This window comes from Sceloporus occidentalis, unplaced genomic scaffold (assembly GCF_023333645.1).
Source record: "Sceloporus occidentalis isolate IW3139 unplaced genomic scaffold, rSceOcc1.0.p SCAF_216, whole genome shotgun sequence".
NCBI classification, from domain to species: domain Eukaryota; kingdom Metazoa; phylum Chordata; class Lepidosauria; order Squamata; family Phrynosomatidae; genus Sceloporus; species Sceloporus occidentalis.
The window spans coordinates 1,231,567-1,251,011 of NW_028317196.1; the positions used below are offsets into that span (position 1 = coordinate 1,231,567).

Consider the following 19,445-nt stretch of genomic DNA (forward strand, 5'->3'; position numbering starts at 1 on the left):
GTCAACCTGGGGGTGCCTATTGGCTCTCAGGGTCATGTCATCCCGTCCAATAGGAATCTATAGTTTCTATTGTTAAAAAACCCAATCGTTCCCAAAAAACTTTACAAAGGAGATCTATTGGAATCTATTGGGGGGGGTCTCACATATGTAATTACAAAATAATATAAAATTTCACGGAATAAATATCTCCGAATCCGACAATGTTTTCTTTGTCTGCAAATTCTGAATTATTAATCTGGATGTTTTCTCGAACGAGACTGTTGGCTACACGTCCCGACACGACGGCCTCGGTGCGAGCGCTTTTGTAGAGAAAATGCCCTAATCGTAGACTGTTGCAAATCCTCCCGAATATTTTTTCAGGTGTCCGCTATCCCGGGCCATTATATGATTATACGCTCAGCTTTAGAAAGTGTGGAGAGGGAGGACACAGGAGATACTCCACGGCGGAGTGTTAAGTGTGTGCTGGATAATTACAGGTTAAAAAGGTTAAGTGAACTGTCATTAATTGTGTTATTCTTCCCAAAACTGAAAGGCTGCAGGAACAATTTGCATAAATGAACAAAAATAATATGTATCAGTGCTGTATATGTTTAAAATGAACTGAAAATCCACAACTTTATAGAACTGCGATATAACTGTATAGAACTGAGTAATAACTCTACAGAACTGAGTAATAACTCTATAGAACTGCGTAATAACTCTATAGAACTGCGTAATAACTCTATGGAACTGCGTAATAACTCTATAGAACTGCGTAATAACGCTATAGAACTGCGATATAACTCTATAGAACTGAGTAATAACTCTATAGAACTGAGTAATAACTCTATAGAACTGCGTAATAACTCTATAGAACTGCGTAATAACTCTATAGAACTGCGTAATAACGCTATAGAACTGTGTAATAACTCTATAGAACTGCGTAATAACTGTATAGAACTGCGATATAACTGTATATAACTGAGTAATAACTCTATAGAACTGCGTAATAACTCTATAGAACTGAGTAATAACTCTATAGAACTGAGTAATAACTCTATAGAACTGCGTAATAACTCTATAGAACTGCGTAATAACTCTATATAACTGAGTAATAACTGTATAGAACTCAGTTACATTGTTGCTTTTTCACCTTTATAAAAGTATCCACCATTAGTACGCAGACCTCGTTGTATAAAGCTGCTGTCCCACCTACTCTGCTATTTGCCCAAAACCTTCCTAAAAAACTTTTTTTAACATATAAAATATTGCCTCATTCAGAATTTTGCAGGGAACACTTAACTGTCAGGTGACACAAAAGTGGGTGCTGATAGGTTGCTGCCAGGGAAACTAATAAAAAAATGCTTTCTAAAGGATTTTGTGTCGTTCTTTATCTTTGGTCTAAAAAGTAAAATGAATATTAAGCATTTTGTCTGATAACACTTCGGGGCAGAGACATCTGCTGGCGGAATCGCAAAATAGACAGAAATCTCCAGCTTTTTTGGGTGCCAAAGAGCTGCGTTCTGCCCTGGCACCGCACTCTGGCACTCAACATGTTAACAAGAAACATTCGCTGGCTTTGCTGCGAGTCACGGCGCTCGCATATGTGGATGTCAGCGTGGGGAGCAGTTGAAAGGAACTTGCATTAAATAGCATTATTAATGCCAAGAAAAGCACATGGAACTGTCTAACGCTACGGAGCGAGAGCACTACAAAGCAGGCTGCGGTCGGAGCCGATGCGTCCGACGTTCACTGACCCGAGGCATTTGGATGAGATCCGTATCGTAACTGGAAAGCAGGTATCTGGCAGCTATATCGGTGATGAGGTCAGCATCACATATGGAGGGTATGTTCAAACTTTGCTGCTCTTTCCTATCTCTATAGACCTGCGAAGAAAGCTTCAACAGTTAAGCAACATCTGTTCTGCCCTCAAGGAAACTGGCAAACCAGTATAACCCAGTGACATCAAAGTATCCCATGTTTATACTGGCGAAGAGCATTGCAGGGGAGCCAGTGGCGTCTTCTGTCCTCGGCTGACTATGGCGGCAGATCCTGGGGGCAGCAGCCCTCGTGCCCCAATACTGGGGGGCAGACTGGCCTATTGCACCATTAGGCCACCCTTGGAACCTCTACTCAACGGACTCAATCCTAGTGAAGCCAAAGCTAAAACTCACTTTAAAGCCGCTCGTAAAGTTCACTTACCTGCTGTTTTAACTGGTAGACGAGTCTGTCCTTCTCTCTCTTCAGAGCAATGATATCTTCTTGCGACTTCTTTTTCTTCGAGCCGGATATTTCAAGCAAGGCGATGTTAGCGTCCTTTTCGCTGATTGCAGCCAGGAGAGCTTCTTGTCTGAAATGGGAAAAATAAATAAAGACGTCCGTAAAAAAAGTTTATTTCCGGAAACTGGCAACGTCAAACCGCGCAAAAGCGGCAGAATAACGAGTTGGACCAACAAGACGCACCAACGAGGCGGAATTACGGCAATCAGATAAAAAATATGAAACCCTAAAAATAATCCCGATGTCCAAACCCACGACCAGACATCTGATGATGAACAAAGTAGTCTAAGCTATCAGCCCTTAATCACAGAATTTTCGAGGCCACATTCCCTCAGAATGACATTCTATGCAATGCATGGATTCTCAGGCCACCTGTGAGGAGCTACATTGTTTCATTTTGTAATCTTCTGCTCTTTAAGAATTTTATAATTTCTCTTTTATCCTAAAATCCTATATATTTACAGTCAAGCCCAAAAAATTCTTAGAAAAACGTATTTTACGGAACCTACGTTTCATGACGCGTGACTCCACAAACCGGGCGTCTCAATAAATCTCCAAGGATGTTTAAGTAAAAGGAGTAATTGTTATTTCCGACGTGTTTCGATACGATTTGTCTAATCACAGCCCGTGCTGTAATAATTTGTCTGCAAAAGGCGAAAACGCATTATTATTATTATTGAGGTTTCTTTGTAAAGATCAAAGGGAATCCAGTCGTGTAATGAAACTGCTATTTCTGATTACGGCTTATATTCCACCTGAAAATTAACTTTATGGCAACGCGTAGTAAGGGCGATTAATGCCACATTCCACGGAATTCACCTGAAATGATCGGGGATTAAACGGCAGAAAAAAGGCCATTGTTTGCAAAAACACATTTTAAATCCTCCCACGATTAAAAATCAGACCCTATAATCTATATCACTTAGAGTACATATCAGACATGTGCCAACATCTGCAACGTTCTAGGTATTCTATGATCTGGAACCCGGTTTGCACTATACGTCAGCAACAGGATCCAGTAACGAGGAGCGGGTCTGGACTGGCCACCTGGCACATCGGTGGGCCACCTCGTCCAGGAGATATATAAATCATAATTTAGAACATACTAGGTTTCATTACCGTATCTCATGATCTGGGACCAAAGATTCTGTCTACATTGAAATCTAGAACCCAGTAGGTATCATATGGATTAAGCATGATCTAGAACTCGCTTGGTTACGTTGGTACACGTATCCAGTTCTAGTATATATTCTATAGACATACATGTTTGGGAAATTCGGTGTCTAATACATATTTTGTCTATTAAGCAGAAAAGTGATTGTCCTCAAACATCCTCCATGGAATTAATAGGCTTCGAGGTCAGCGTGTTGCTTGTCTGCCCCCAAATGGGGTGATAAATGGCTTTCGGTTCATTTATATATAAATTAAAGCGATAAATGGCAACATCTTTGATGAAAGGACCCTCCTGCCCATTAAAAGATACCATGACATTGAATAATATACATCTCGTGTAAAATGCTTTTATTGAAAGTCTTGAAACGCTCCCATATTTAATTGTCAACATTCCAAAAAGGCTTCGCGACAAATGATAAAAAGCTTCTATCGAACGAAATGTAAATATTTAAGGGTAATACTTTTTGAGAAGCAAAAGAAAACAGTCTGCCCGGGCTACTCCAAAATTAAAGGACGGGGATTAATCTTAAATAAACACCGGGATTTCTTTGTGAATGCACATACATGATCATTTATAACGGCTGTTATTTTAATGTAAAGATTCAATCCGTAATTATATACATCCCTATAATGGATAGGCTACAAACATAGTACATTTCACAAGGAGATCTAAAAAAAGAATGTATTTGGATAATAAAGAGATTCTAGAAAAATATGTCTATGGAACTGTCCCCTGGCGGGGGGTAAGGATTTTGATAGACCACGATGACACAAAGCGAGCTTTCATTTGGGCATTTATTCAGTTAAGGTCTGGCTGAGTTATGTTGGTGGTCAGTTTGACCGAAGAGAACTTCAACTTGACCCAACTTAACTCCTAACTTATCCTGAGTTATTAAATGTTGAGTTGAGCTGGAAGTTGAGTTGGCCAATGGTGTCACCCAAATTTAAGCTTTGGCTTAAATTCACCTACTTATGTTCACTATGGAAGTAATGGACTTTTATTGTGAACATTAATAATGGTGATTCCCAAAATGCCGTTTGATCTCAAGTCTTAAACTTATCATTTAAGGTCACTTATTTCCAAAAAATCAGCAAAAAATATTCTCCCATAAAATTTCCAAGCAGGACCATAACTGCCCCCAGGCACTGCTAGAGGTGGTAATGCCCCCTGCTCCACCTTCCCTTCCTTGAAGTGAATGGGACATCTCTGACCCTTCCCCAGGAGAAAAGGGTCCTAGTTACAGTTCTGTTTCCAAACATTATCCACTAATACAGGTCATCTGGGATCAGATGTAATTATGCCAACAATTTGGCTTACAAGCCAGGGCCAACAAAATAATGTGAAAAATCTGAATAATAATTCCATAGTTTAGTAATTTCCATGCAGGTGGGGTTTCCGCATCCATTTAGCAATGTGTATACAATTATAACGTCTGTATCTGCATTCCAACATTCTAAGGAAGAACACGTTCTTCCGCCAAGAGTAAACCAGCCTGGAAAAGTTAGTATTATTTTCAAGTGGATTATGTGCAAAATGTAGAATTCTGTCACATCCGGAACTGTCAAATAAAAAGGGTCACTTTGTTTGGGCACGGAGTATCATAAAATTAAACTGCTAAGTGTTTTAGTCTTCTAGCCCGGGCCGTGAGGTTAACACTTTAAGAGTTCTGGGATGGAAAAAGGTCCAGATGGAGTGACTTGTGCACTATGGAACCAGGTGGAGTAAACCTGGTGACATTTTCTGCCACAAAACATGGAGTTTCGGGCAGCTCCGCCATCCAATGGGGCAGTTAAAAGGGAGATCACTGAAATAGCCCATTAGCACTGTGTAGGGGCTGTGCTAAGTCGGCATAGTTCTCCATGGAGAGGGCAGCAGACGGCGTTGACCTGGGTTAGACAAAGGGTAGCCTTTAGCCACTCATTTTCCCTTTAAACTAACTTTGCTGTTGTCCACCATGCCTGTTACTATGTTACTTCTCATCATGGAACGAGGCTCCACTTCTATAAGAGAAGAGAGGATTCGCTTTCTATTGCTTAATACATAGGGGGTCATGAAAACAAATGTTTCTCTCGTTTATTATAGCAATGAACGTCTGCATTAATATTTAGAAAAAAAAGTAATCCTTTGTGCTATTAGGAGCTTTCCTTTCATTCTGGACGACTAATCTGTTATATAAACACCGGGGTAAGATTTCGCTCAAGATCCAAGCAAAGGCTCAGAGAACCACGGAGTATATGTAAAGCGACAGGACCCGGGCCGAGATGAAAACATTTACTATAAAGGAATTCGCTGGTTTAGTCTTCATTTTTCACTTGTAAACTGTCCATGAACAAGCGTGCAGTAAAATCTCATGGATTTACGTAAGATAATATCCCCGATATCATGGGTCGAGGTTAATGGAGTATTAAGGAAAATGTCAGCATAAAAGGGCACCAGCTTTATGTGTATCCCACAAAAACGAGACGACGCATAGAAGGGAAAGAATCACATATTTAGCGTAAAATACCCTTTGGGTGCTCTTACAGTCTATGAGTGCAATCGTTTTCATTCTTCTATAATTAGAGTTACTTGAAATGCTCCTCTTTTTGTTTTCTTCTGGGTCCTGGGAGCCTTAGATGGCCACCATTAGAAGCAATTAGAATATACACAATGCCCCACTATTCTACAGGTTCCCTGGGTAGTATTCTCTATTGCATTTATCATCAAAGACACAGAGTTTATATTTATTCCCATCCATGTGTCCCTTCGCTTTGTGGTATGTCTCTCGGTCGAAGACTTCTAGGTCTACCAATGGAGGAACAAGATGGAAGTCTCGCTCTTCACAATTTTAGCGGCCAGTTCTTTCTTTCGTCTCCCTCTCACTGTCGTCTGGTTTATATTTGCGCCTCGCGTGCCGCGTACGTTATGTCACGTGACCACTCTTCACGTCCCGACACTCGTTTCAGCCAACTGTGGACATGTTTGTTCCTGCAGGAGTTGGAGCGGAAGAGAGCAAAATTGGGAGGTTTCTGTAGTAACGCGGGAGTTCAGTAAGACGGGAATACATTTTCACCATTCGATCGCCTCTGTTAGGAACATTCTGTATCTGGAACGTTAACCTTTTCTCCGGTTTGATTTCAAGCGACGTACGGTTCACACAGGGTTCTCTGGATAAATCATTATATTTAAGGGAAAGTCATGAGCATCTTTCATTACTGGGTGTGGAACGATTCCTGTTATAAATCTGTTTCCAATACTTTTCCCCTTTATATCTAACAGACTTCCGTAGATAAGTACGGTAGATTCCCCCTCGGGTCCGCAAAGGAGTTACCCTTCTACTTCAAGCTGTCCTTGTTGTAATCCACCCAACGCTTTTCCAGAATGGCTCCTTTTACAGAACTTCTGCTTTCTTCCATTCAACAAAAAGCGAAAATAGCTTTTGAAAGGAGCAATTTTAATAAGCGCCTTCTTGGAGACGTAAGTTCTAAAACATCTAAATTATAATATCATTATAGACATATTCCGTTGCAACGCAGACGTCGGGAGAATGTTATGTAGGCAATTTAAAACCCCTTTTCTTAATTACATGAATGTAAAATGGATTTTCCCTAAGCTGGTTCAATTTGCTTCATCTAACATGAAGCTTTGGCTTGAAAAGTAGAGTAAATCAAAAAAATTAATCATGTCGTTAGTTCAGCTGCCAAAGTGGCTAACTAAATTGGCTATCAGCTTGTCTGCGACGCGTATTTTCTGTACTAGAATAAAGCAATTAATTCAACATATAAATACATGTGGGTATCTTATAACACCCAAAAAAAAGTTCTAAAGTTCCACGGAGGCCTCTCAAACATCCCAGGAAAAGGAATCTTGAAGTAGTCCTTTGTCGGATTTCTCCTCCTTATCACCAGTAGGATCTCCAAAGCCTCCACAGATGTTTCCTAACAGTCAACTTTTTGAAGCAGTCTGGTCTGTGGCTTCCTAAGTAAATTGGCGAAGATTATAAATCTTTGGTTCCATTAGACTTTATTTGTAGACCCCAAATTACTTTCGTCATCGAGCCGTTATCACATAACTTAATTACTGGAGCACCGGGTACCTTGTGTTGGCCAAGTAGGTCAATTGGCCACCAAGTTGTCCAGCTGGAAGCCTTAAGATCACATATTGATAACACGGTCTTTACCCCCCGAAACCTGCATTCTTTTTAGGGAGCCGTTTCACTCAAACTACCCTCAGACCAAACCAATACCCCACCATTCTCAAACACAAGGGACGGGGGTGCAGCGGTTGCCAAATACGTTCTCGAATAACCTGAATAATGATCCAGTGCTTTTATACTCAAAACAAGTGAAATGAAATTTGTCTTCAACAAGTATCCTGCGTTGCTTGAAAATTAAATATTTTTTTTTTTAAAAAACTCAAAAAAACCCTATTTTTTAAATATTTTTTTCTAGAATTACAGAAAAAAAAATCCCAATGGAAAGTGAATGAGCGTCCTGGCATTATGGTGTATTTTAAAAAAAAATTCAGTCTAAACATTTCAAGGGGGTAATTAATTCTGGAGCAAATATGTATAACAAGGAAGAAATGGTGTTACGTATAATTAATCAAAGGCCAATAAATCTCAATGGTTTGTCGTTCCGTTTGTAGGAGGGAGAGAATATAAAAAGCGAGAGAGAAGAGTCTGAGGTGAACGAGGAGAAAGGACGGTATTTTAGATAAATGTTTTTTATCTGGAGAGGCAGCGCCGTTAACCTCTCCCGTAAACTCCTAACGCATGATTGCGCTGTCACTTAAAACAGTCATCTTAATAGGGCGCTTTATAAACATTGCTGCTTTATGCACCGACTCTGTCCATCCAAATCCTACAGTAGAAAGCGCGCTAATCTTTATTATAAATAAATGCACCGGCAGATGTAAAATTTCTGGAGACGGGGAGGGAAAAAAAACAAAAAAAAAAACGCTACTATTTTTCCAGCCAAGAAATTTGAAGGTTGAAGATGTTTTAATTCTCGTCAGGAATGCGGCAGATCACTACGTGCGAAACACTTAAAAATGCTGGAATGGAAACTCAAGCCAAACATGGTAGTGTTTTGGGATAATTACGCCGCGGTCCCGTGCTAATCAGACTGCAAGAAAGCGAATAAAAAAAAACAGCAAGCTCAACCCTTTTTTTCTTTTAATTACTGTTTTTGTTCCTTCGTGACCTTGAATATTTAACCGTAGGTTCTGTGGGAGGGAACGAAACAGAATGTTAAGAAAAATATATATATATATAAGTTACCAAGTTTGTTAATCTGTTCTAGATAAAGAAGAAGAAGGAGGATGAAACCCTGACCGGAATCTTCCAAATACTACATTCACCGTTTTCACCCCAGAATATGTTTCCAGGGACGTAGAACGTTAGCCAATTAAGAAAAGTATGTATCAAGAGGTTCTTTTTAAAAGTTCTATAGCTATGTAGGTTTATGAAACTAATTATCAACTAATATAAATTCTTAAGTATTTAAATTAATATAAATATATTTTAATTTTTTTATTGTATGCAAGGAATATAATTCTTTCTTTTTTTACATTTTCATTCCTTAAAACCCCCACCATTATTTATATCGTGTCACATGGTCTTTGTAGATAATATTAAAGTGATAAAATATTTTTTATTTTATTATTTATTTTTTTCTTTTCTACCATCGATTAGCTGCTTGGATTTCCCAAGTCTTGGTTTGGACCCTGGGCCTCCATATCGTTGTCTTCTCCTCTTCTTTGAAGTAAACTGAAGTGCTTTTGTGCCACTTAGTTAACCTGGCCTTCATGTTGCTGATGATTTAGAGTGGATTTACACCTTTTTGGGCTCAGATTCTTAAAGAATACATTAATATGACCTTTTTTCCCCAGTATCGTCTTCAGGTGGAACATGTCGGGCGAGTAGTGTTAAGTTACAGTTACCGGCCCTTGCTCCTTCATTTTGTTTAAGGATTTGCTATTACATTTAACAAAACCTTCCCAGGGATAAACGCTCGTTCCATCAATCTTATTTTAAGCGTCAACACAATTCTTGAAAATGGAAAGTTTCGATTATGAGTCAAAAAAACAAAGCGTGTATCCTAATGGGTTCACGTGCCATTAACATTGTATCATGGGCTAATGTTTCCTGCCGTGTGTACCTTTCTGAAAAACAAATCACTGCTCATGGATGTCTCGAAAGAACAAATATTGTCTCTAAATAGGTTTTCTTGTTCAAGCGGCTCTTCATCCTTTTGTTAAACTGTAGAGATCTCATTAAGGCCGGGCTCTCTCGTGATGTAACCGGCTACAAAACAAAAATGTCCTGACAGTCGAGAATCCAAGCTTAAAGAATTAAGAGGGTATAAGCCAACAGACTCGGTCACAAAGCAAACACTTTGTGAAAACCTAGCGTGCGTTTAGAGTGTCTCTCTTCACCAGCCTGAACTCTATTTCAACCACGCGAAGAAACAGGTCGCTCTCGATCAAAAGCTTAAATAGACGTCATTCCTCCGAGGCGCTGGAAGGGCGAGATGCTCATATGTTACAATATAAAATGTATCAAATTATTATCCATTGAAATAAAGAACTAGCTGGTGGGAGGAGGAGAAGACCGCCCCTGAGGAGCTTCGATATCGCCAATGAGCGCCTCCAATAAACTGTTATAGTAAATAGAGCCGTCTGATCTTCTGACGCGGGAGGCTGCACAACATTCAGAAGATGGTTAATGTTTGGGAATGACAGGGACTTAAAGACCACATTCAGGCCGTGAACTCCTCCTGGACATTGAGAGAGCAGAGGGGGGCAAGTTCTTCGAGGTCAACACTCAGTTCAGTCCCTGAAGTTTCTGATTAAAACCCACCAGGACTCTACTTAGCCATAAAAATGTATGTTTCTGATATTTATATATATATATTATATTTTTTCTGATGCTTTGGAGAGGGTCACGTGTGTGAAAGCAACATTATTGGTGTAACATGAATGGTATTCCTTACAGCCCAAGTCCTTACTTGTATTTCTAACCCCTCCAAAGGTGCAAATTAGACTTAAATTGCTATATAATGATGGACCCAAATGTCACATGAAACTATTAAGATGTTTTTGCTTCTCTAAGCCTTCTTACATTAACGTCTAAATTAGACAGGTCCCCGAGCAAATCGATTTGGCCACTAAAGATGGAGTTTTATGTTCTTAAACATTCCTCCCTTGGCCCTGATCTTTAAGTTCTCAAATTGTACATTTTTGTTACATCCAAAGCAGCCCCTTTTAGAGCAAAAAGATTTTGAGAGGGATTTGTTACAAAGTAACGCTGCCGGCCAAACAAAAAAAAAATAAATAAAAAAATCGCTTTCTGGTGACGTGACCAACTAGTGACCTCTAAAACTGTTTTAACAATGTGAAAAATATCTCCCTTTTGTAGGAAACGGCAATTTTTAAAATGAAACGTACACAAAATACGCACTTACGTGCAGATAAATGGCATTCGCGGTCACCTTCTCTGTTTTCAATTTCAATCTCATGAAACCCGGCCCCAAAATAAATAAATAAATGTTGATGTTAAAAGGAGTCTTTTTTTTATTTCCCAAACAGCTTTCTTCTATTTTCCAGAATCCTAAAGTTGAGTTGGGGGGGGGTTGGGGGGGTGGAGGGGGGGCAGGTAACGAAGAGACGTGGATTTGGCAGGCTTTTAGCTGACAATACGTCGGGCAGATATAAGTGGCTATAATTTGGCAGATTTGAAAGCTTTGAAAGTTTGCAGCTTTGGATGTAAGTTTTTAAAACACCCATAAAGTTTACAAATTGTAACCCTAGCGGAGTGCTGACAAGGCGGATGTTTCGTAATCGCCCGGGTTTTTAGAGCAATTTTATCATTATCAGCTTTGAAAGCCTAAAATAACAGCCGTTATTAATACGGAGTGTTATGTGCATTCGAAGGCTCTTCATTAAGCGTTTAGTGTTATTCCAGCGCTCTTAGAACCTTCTGCTTATGTGATTTCCTCGGACCGACGCATTAGCGGACGCCGAGTGGAACGGCCGGGTTTAATCCAATCGCTGCCGTTCACAGCTTATTGGAAAGCTTTTTGCAGCGAGACAAACAGAACACGCCGAGGAAAGATATTGTTTCGACATATGGCAAACCGACTGCCGAGTATGGTTTGAAACTTAAAGCCTACAAGTCCGCGCATTCATCCATTAACGATCCCCAAGTTCAGCATAAAACCTTACTTTAGTTTCGTAAAGATTTTACCGATTCAGTCCGTGATTCCCCAGAAATTTGAAAATGATGAATTTACCTTTTATCCCAAGTTCATGTTATTTATTTTTTTATTCCACCCCCCCCCCAAAAAAAATGGTCTCCTGCTGGAAGGAAATGTACTTTTTATGAAGAAATCACACGGTGTCAGGTTCATAATGCTAACGGTTGCTTACAATTCTATGGGCAAAAAAAAAAAAAAGTTTACAAATTCTGGATTTCTCTTTCTTAAAAGGAATATAAAATATTTAAACTGGAAAGTTCACAGTTCTTAAAAATCCCCTTAAAAACACTGCCCCCCCCCCCGCGCATATACCAGGCTGGGTCTACGGCAGCCACGAAACAGGACAGGCTTCTCAATGTGCTGATTGCCTGGAAGGTGGAGAGTTGGGATATGATGTCATATCCAGATGCGCCGTAGAGTGGGCTGATGCCGCAGAGACCTTGGATCGTGGCTGGGGGCGCTGAACCCCATTCATTTAACCAATATATACATATATTGTTCACTTCATTCTTGTAGACAGGGCAGCCATGTTGGCCACTGGTCGTAGGATTTGCATTATTATCCCTCCTCATTAATTTGCTGATTCCCGCTACTTGGACCCGTAGAAGCAAAGCCAGGACCGGCAAGGGGCATAGGATGGGATTGGGGTAACTGTTTTAATTAATTTGATCCAAACCTTTTTCTTTGCGGCTTCTCTGGATTCCTCAAAAACTCCATAATATGACAAAAAAAAAACTAGTTCATAAAACCTGAATGTAAAAATAAGTCCTGCAAAGGCTGTTTCTGAAAGTTGTGTATTAAGCACCACTTCATACACGTCTTCACTCCCGGAGAGATGCCCCGAGGCGCTGACACCCAGCAGCTGCAGAAAGGTTGTCAATTAGCCGATGTGAGAGTTCACAGGTCCTCCGCATAATGATTGTTTAAATTCTCCATCTGATATCATGGCAGTGAATCCATACGTTGGTGATGATAGAATTGTGGCAATTCTGTTACGTGCAGAACCCAAAGGACGGCAAGAAAGAGTTACAGAAACACCAAGCCGGGGGTCAGAGGGCCGTAGGGCGTAACAGCTGGATTATGACTCAAGTCGGAGGGATGGGGAGACATATGGTTTGTGAGAGAGACGTTAACTGACACATTGTGTCCATTTCAAAAACAAACAAGTAGACCAGTTAAAGAAGTTACAAAAAGTTGTGACAATTTGTACAACAAAAAATGCAAAATGATTGCATTTATTTACCAAAATTCTTCCAAAGTTCATTCTATTTTCTGTATCATTTGCCCCCAGTCAGTGGAAGTACCCCGACGATCTCTGCCTGGCCAGAAATATCTCCACCTGTTACCATAAGAATTCATCTGGAAACATATCTATATATAGTTATGTATATATTATATTCCCACTCGCTACTTTGTAACAGACGTTCTGAAGAAACACTTCTTAGTTTGCGTTTCCTTCTGAGCAGAAACCAGAAATCTCGGTCGGTGCCTCCAGATCACAAAGAGTTTGTGGGTTCACAAAGGCCACCTCGATACAATTCAGCTCCACAATGTATCAACAATTTTTTTTTTTTTTTTTAAATGGTCCAATACGACATCAGCAAATTTATCGGTGAACTCCAGTTCCATCATACCTGTGATGACATCATGCAAAAATAATTAAATCCAGATCACAGCAGGACCAGTGACGTATCCAGGATTAGGCCAGGCTTGGGGGGTGGCAAACAGCCGCCATAGACTGCATTAAAAGGCACTGCGCACCTTTAAGACACAACGCATCAGAATATGACATCATATCCGGGTGTCTTAAAGGCAAGCATCGCCTTTTAATGCATTTAGGATGCCGAATCCAGAGCATTTTAATAGGTACCTTCAGTGTTGTAGCGCAAAGGATCATGGTAGCTGTAGTCATCACGGAGGGAAAATCTCTCGGCTACCCCGATACACAATGGCTCGTAACGATTATGTAATTTTAAACTCTTTTTGCTGTTTTATGATGCAAACCTTTTTTTCTTTCTTTGTTCTTTTGCTTCGTTTGAAAACCCGATCGAGGTAATCCCCTCTCTTGTTACAGCAGCGTGGAGGGCACCAGCTGGGGCAATTAAATCTTCTCTCATTAACAAAAAAAAAAAGAAAAAAAAGGTCAAAATAACCCCGGTAAACACAGTAGTTCTGATTCCCGATGGGACGCAACGAAAGACTAAACAGAAGAAAGAATCTGAAGGTCTCCAAGGATGCAAAGAAAACCAAGATCTATAGATATATTATTCTTTTTCGGGACTCATGGAAAGCAGGTTGAAATTTGTGCCATAACATTGGGTTTTTATTGTTTTAATAGGTAATTCCGCAGCTGCAGGAATCGGGGATCTGTTTTGAATTATTTGAACGAGTGACAAGTTTATATGAGGTTAAAAGGAAAAAGTATCAGATACAGAATGAATTCGGGTTCTATATTCAGAGTAACTTTTTAATGTGTTATTTAATACTGACAAATCCCCCCAAATAGCTTATTTTATAAACACTAACAACCTCCCCCCTCCCACACAAAAAAACCCCATAAATAAATGTTTGGGAGGAACCAAATCTACTGATTTTCTTCCCAAATGGAATTCATTTTAGCCAAAAAATCCCATAATCAGTGATCAGTGATTTCCAGGAAATATAAGTATTCTGTGAATTAATTACATTTCTAGAAGGATGAGTTTGTCCAAGAACTCTCTTGATCTTGTCTCTAGAAAAGCTGTTATGATGAAGGCCGAAGTTTGACAGAACTCCATTCAGACGGAGGCCGAAGCGGCCATCTTTAAACCCCCCGGATATTCAACGTTTCCGCACTACTTCTGCTGAATTGGCGTTTACGAACTCTTCCGCAAGAAGCTGCCATCTTAACACCCGCCTTGCTATGACGACTGGGTTGTTAAAGGGTTAAATCATTAAATAGAAGTCTATTGCTATTAGTACCCCAGGGGTATGACCCCCACAGGCTTTTTCCTCTCCTTACTGACACGACAAGCTTATTAATGGGCGAGAGAGAACAGAGAGAATCAGAGAGAGAACGGAGGGCGGTCCGCCGAAACTGTTTGAATTTTGTGGTTTATGGCAAAATGATCTGGAAGGATTAATCTAATTGTTACTTAGTAATTCACAAAGCGCTATCCCTTGGTACTATGTAAATATCCGTTTAAACAAATTGATTTATACTGCCACAAATTTGTTAAGGAGATTAGCGGTTCTGTGCCGTACAACATGGCTGCGTCGTCAGGATTATAATAAACGTGGAGTGCCAGCTGGCTTCGCTCGGCGCCGGTCATTTCTCATCGGGGAGTTCATCGAAACGCGGCAATCGCTGCCAAAATCTCTTCTGCTTTTTTCTTATAACCCCGGATTCTTTAGGTTCCTCGTTTATTCCAAAAAATGTAGACGTCCTTTTTTTTTCCTGGTATCTTATAATTTAATTTAAAGTCTGAACGGAGAAGTTAACGCCGCGTTCCTCAGCTACAAACATTTTAGGCAGATATTTTGGGCCGCATTGTATGATTTGGTCAATTCTTCGTTGGAAAATAGAGTCTGTTCCCTGCGCCAGCGGCAGCCAATAGGCATCTCCCCTGCTTAGTATTAACTACGACTCCTATTACTCTCAAAAGCCTGGTGGTTAGTAGCTTTAGTGACTAAAGTTGTACAAAGGGTATTTACGTCATAGGTGCAATTAGTCAAGGAAATGAAGGTTAACGTATCGGCAGGGGAAACATAGAACCTGCCGGCAGATCGGCCCCATCCGGCCCCCGTCTAGTCGCCCATTCCTCCTGCTGTAAAGACTCAGACCTTAATCAGTCGTTGGTCTCGTCTTGGATTCAGGAGCCGTATGTCTATCCCATGCATGTTTAATACCCTCACTGTATCACCCTCTACCACTTCTGCTGGGAGGCTGCTCGACATATCTACCGCAAACTCAGTAAAGTAAAAGTAAATCGAGAGCCGTTGGTGTCCTTTGCTAGATATTTTGCTATCATTCTGGTGAGATATCAGCAAATGTACATTTCTAGTAATAGTATATTTTATCCAATTAAGACAAGGTGGACCTTTTTATATATTTTCGGTCTGAGATTCTGGAGAAATGGACTTTAAATGCGTCTCTATATACCGATCGTGTTATGGACTTCGAAAGAGGATCAGGTGGGGAACGATCGTGATGGACGGATCCGGCCAAAACATTTTAGAAGAAAAGACACGAGACGAGACGCATTGAAGGGGAAAACGAGAAGCGGAGAGGCGATCACCTTGAAGCTGCTGTCACGTCAGATACGACCCAAGATGTCAACTTTTAAACGGCGACTCTCTCTCTCCGTATGATGTGAGCCGATGGGTATTTCCAGATAGTTATGTCATGATGGAGACATGTTTTGACTTGGAGTAGACAGCTCGTCCATGGGTGGTCTGAGAAGAAAAGTGAAGTCATGTCGAATGGAGGTTTCAATGAAATTACCCCAAACCGAGGGTCTTTTTGGACGATTAATCTATCATCTTTAGCCAGAGGCTGCCCAGCCCTTTGAGAAGTATTTCACCGACAGCCTTTACCATCCGGCAAAACACTTTAATCTTCGCGTCTTTGGTAAAGCAGGAGGTCTACGTGACACATTCAGACACATCAGACGGGTCCCGGCTCTTCTCTGTAGGAGTTAAATTCAGGACTTCAGTGTTTGACCTGCTGGATTTTGGAAGAACTGGCCGTAGTACAAACCGTATGTAAACGTTCTAATAAGCAAATAATATCCACGAGTAATTAATGACCGTACACCATGTTCTCGGCCGCGCCGCATGCGGAAAGTGTTCACATCTAATTATTTTCGAGAGACATTATTTTGGACGTAAGCGTAAATTATTGGTGGAATTCTAAGGAGAAACTGCGTAACAAATCTGTTCTTTCACCTCTTGTCCTGAGAACGGACCTCTTCCTACATTCCATCCATCGACATTGTGGGAGTCGGTTCCTCTCCCGTTCTATAACTAATGGTCTTGGACTGGGATTAATCCAACGATGATCCATTGCTTGGGATTAGTAACCGCGGAGCAATGGTCTTCACTCAATAAGGTGAAGCTTAAACCTTGGAAAAGGTTATAAGAGGTTATGGTGCATTTAATACGTGGCCCTGTTTAATACAGCCTGGAGGAACATCTAACCTGGCGGGGATACATTTTAACAAGCCTCAACCCAAAATACCCCATGCTGGAAAACTCCACGGGATGACACAAGCGGGGGTTTGCCCCCCGATCGATTCCATGCACGATTTGCCGAACGTTCTGTGCTGCTTTACCTTCACCGCTCGATTCCAGTCTATGCGTCCACAATGATTTTTTTTCCATATGAGTAATCATTTTACAAGATTTGAGACCTGTGGTTTATCAATTAACGCCGAGCTTTTTGGATTAATCCCACCCGATCGCGAATATAGACATGTTAACGTACGAGTATTAATGGTGTATGAGTTATCGGCGATGTGTTGTAGGTAATGGGGCCAAAGCATTTTATTCTGTGAAAATGTGCAAAGCAGATGATGTCTGATCATAAGTTACTGTACTAACCAGTTACGTCTGATACATCCCAGCTGCGTGAAAACTGGAAGAAAAAACCCAAACTATTTCAAATTAAAAAAAAAGATGGTGTATACAGGGTAACAGGATAGTAACCGATCCAAATGAGCCGAAATGCGTTACAAAAATAAAGGTTGTCACGTACAAGGTCGCCGCTCGACGTGTATAATGCAGAACATGGATAAGAACACGTAGTGTGGTTTTCACTGTCAGTTCAATGGTTTTAACGGTCCGAGAGTCTCCGATCCCTTCAAGGAAAGAAAACATGCATTCAAGGAGGGACGTAACTTGGACGAGGCAGACAAAACGAGATAATAGACAAGCACAAAGCAAATGTAGCCAAACGCATCAGAATTCCCATGGTCAGCTGACGGTTTCAGGACGTAACCACTCGTTTGCATATCAGGAGCCGTACATTAAACAAATGGAAGCAGATACAGATACTGTATCCTTTTGAGTTAAACTGAGCAGAAACAGGTTGTGAAATAAATGTTATTATTTTTGAATGATTTAATTACCGTTTTCTCCCCCTCTATAGACTGAAACGTGAAAAGTCTGCATTATTCCAAAAAGCCAAGTGTTTGCTGTCGCTCTTAAAGTATCTTTTAAAATTCTTATGAAACACTTTGTGTTATAGGCCCCCAAACCCAACATCCAAACTGTGCTGCATAAGGTTTTTAATGGCTGTAATATTTTATAGTTTTTTTTTTAACATCGCGGAGACCCCCATCTGTCCTTCCACAAAATCTGCTGAATAGCACACTTCCAGCCTCTCGTAAAAAATGATTCAATAAATTTCCTTCACATTTGAAATCATAAAACTATACTGGATGTCTTACTATATTAATAAAAAAAATCTTATAAAGAAACAAACTTCAAATGTATATAATACCAGAGAATTTCAAGGTTTTTAAAAAAAAAATAATTCTATAAAATATATTTTTTCAGCTTAGAAGAAAAGTGGAAATCTGCCCAAGAGGGCGATAATCCCACCAGAGTTTCACCATCCCTCCGAATAACACGAGGTTCAGACAATTCTCCGGCACTCGTGGGCCAGGATTGGACGGCCGTGCTATGGGTGATTTTATAAACTAATTAGCATTTTCTGGATACAAATTATCAGGAAAGATGTAAAGGCGAGAGGAGACTACGACAGAAACATTCAAATATATAAAAGAAGGAAGACGAGAGGTCGTAGTCTAAAACCAGAGGGTCAGAGGCTTAGATGTGATGTTGGAAAGTGTTTCTTCACTAACGGGTGGTGGATTGATGGAAGAGCCCTCCAGCAGAGAAGGTAAAGGTTAACTGCATGAGATAGGCCACATAAGGCTATACAGAACTGGAAAAAATGGCAGATTACATTGTCCAAAGAGGTCATATGTACCAAGAGGTGTTACGTTTCTGCATTAATCTTCCTAAATGTATCAGAATTATATAAATGAGAGTAGAGTTAATATAAAAGCGTTGTGTACCTTATACTGAGATCTCCAAAGCCTATCCAGTGAAGATCAGGAAACAAAGTTTCTGTTCGCCCACCGGACATTCTTTCTTCCTAGGAACTCCTATCCATAAATCTTCATTTCTCTAGACAGCTTCTGCCTGAAGTTTGGTCTTCATCAGAAAAGGCCGGGTGTTTAATACCAGAGTTTTCTCATCTAGAGAAACAGAATCCCTGACCTCAAACTTTCTCCATCGCTTCATTTTCCTGTATCAATTGGGTCTATTCACTAAAGATAGAGATAATGCGAGAGGGCATTCGAGTTCCTAAGGCCAACTTACAGACTTAGTGACCTCTGGAAGTTCAACCACAGATTCCAAAGACTCGACTGAGCCCAAAGTCGACAGATATTGAGTATTTATTAAAATATGTTCATAAATAAACTTCTAAAAGTCCCATTACAAATGTTTTTCCCCTAGATTTATTATTTCTGTTTATTTTTATTATTTATTTCAGTGGGAGATTTACTTTAAGGTTGTAGATAAAAGCTGTTTTTTGAAACGAAGCTGAATGAACATTTTTAGGTGAAGGCGTTCAAAGCGGCAGCACCTCCGATTCCCAAGGCGAACGACTGAAAACACGCTTGAGGGATTGGGTTTGATGATTGATGACCCCGAGGAAAAAAATGACAACTATATTCAATTTAAAATCATTTTCAGTGTTATTATATAAACACGAGAGCTGAAAC

General features: G+C 40.3%; 1 protein-coding gene across 4 annotated transcripts in view; it reads right to left on the reverse strand.

The window, feature by feature from the left end:
• LOC149277369 (ERC protein 2-like) overlaps window positions 1-19,445 on the reverse strand; it is a 153,121-nt gene that overhangs the window by 14,606 nt on the left and 119,070 nt on the right. For 3 of the 4 annotated variants that reach the window (XM_089503010.1, XM_089503011.1, XM_089503009.1), the window contains one exon: window positions 2,182-2,329. In XM_089503010.1, the coding sequence (XP_089359136.1) occupies window positions 2,182-2,329 (148 nt within the window). Of the gene's footprint in view, window positions 1-1,736; window positions 1,866-2,181; window positions 2,330-19,445 lie in introns of all 4 variants that reach the window. The other variant, XM_089503008.1, reaches the window with a different exon arrangement.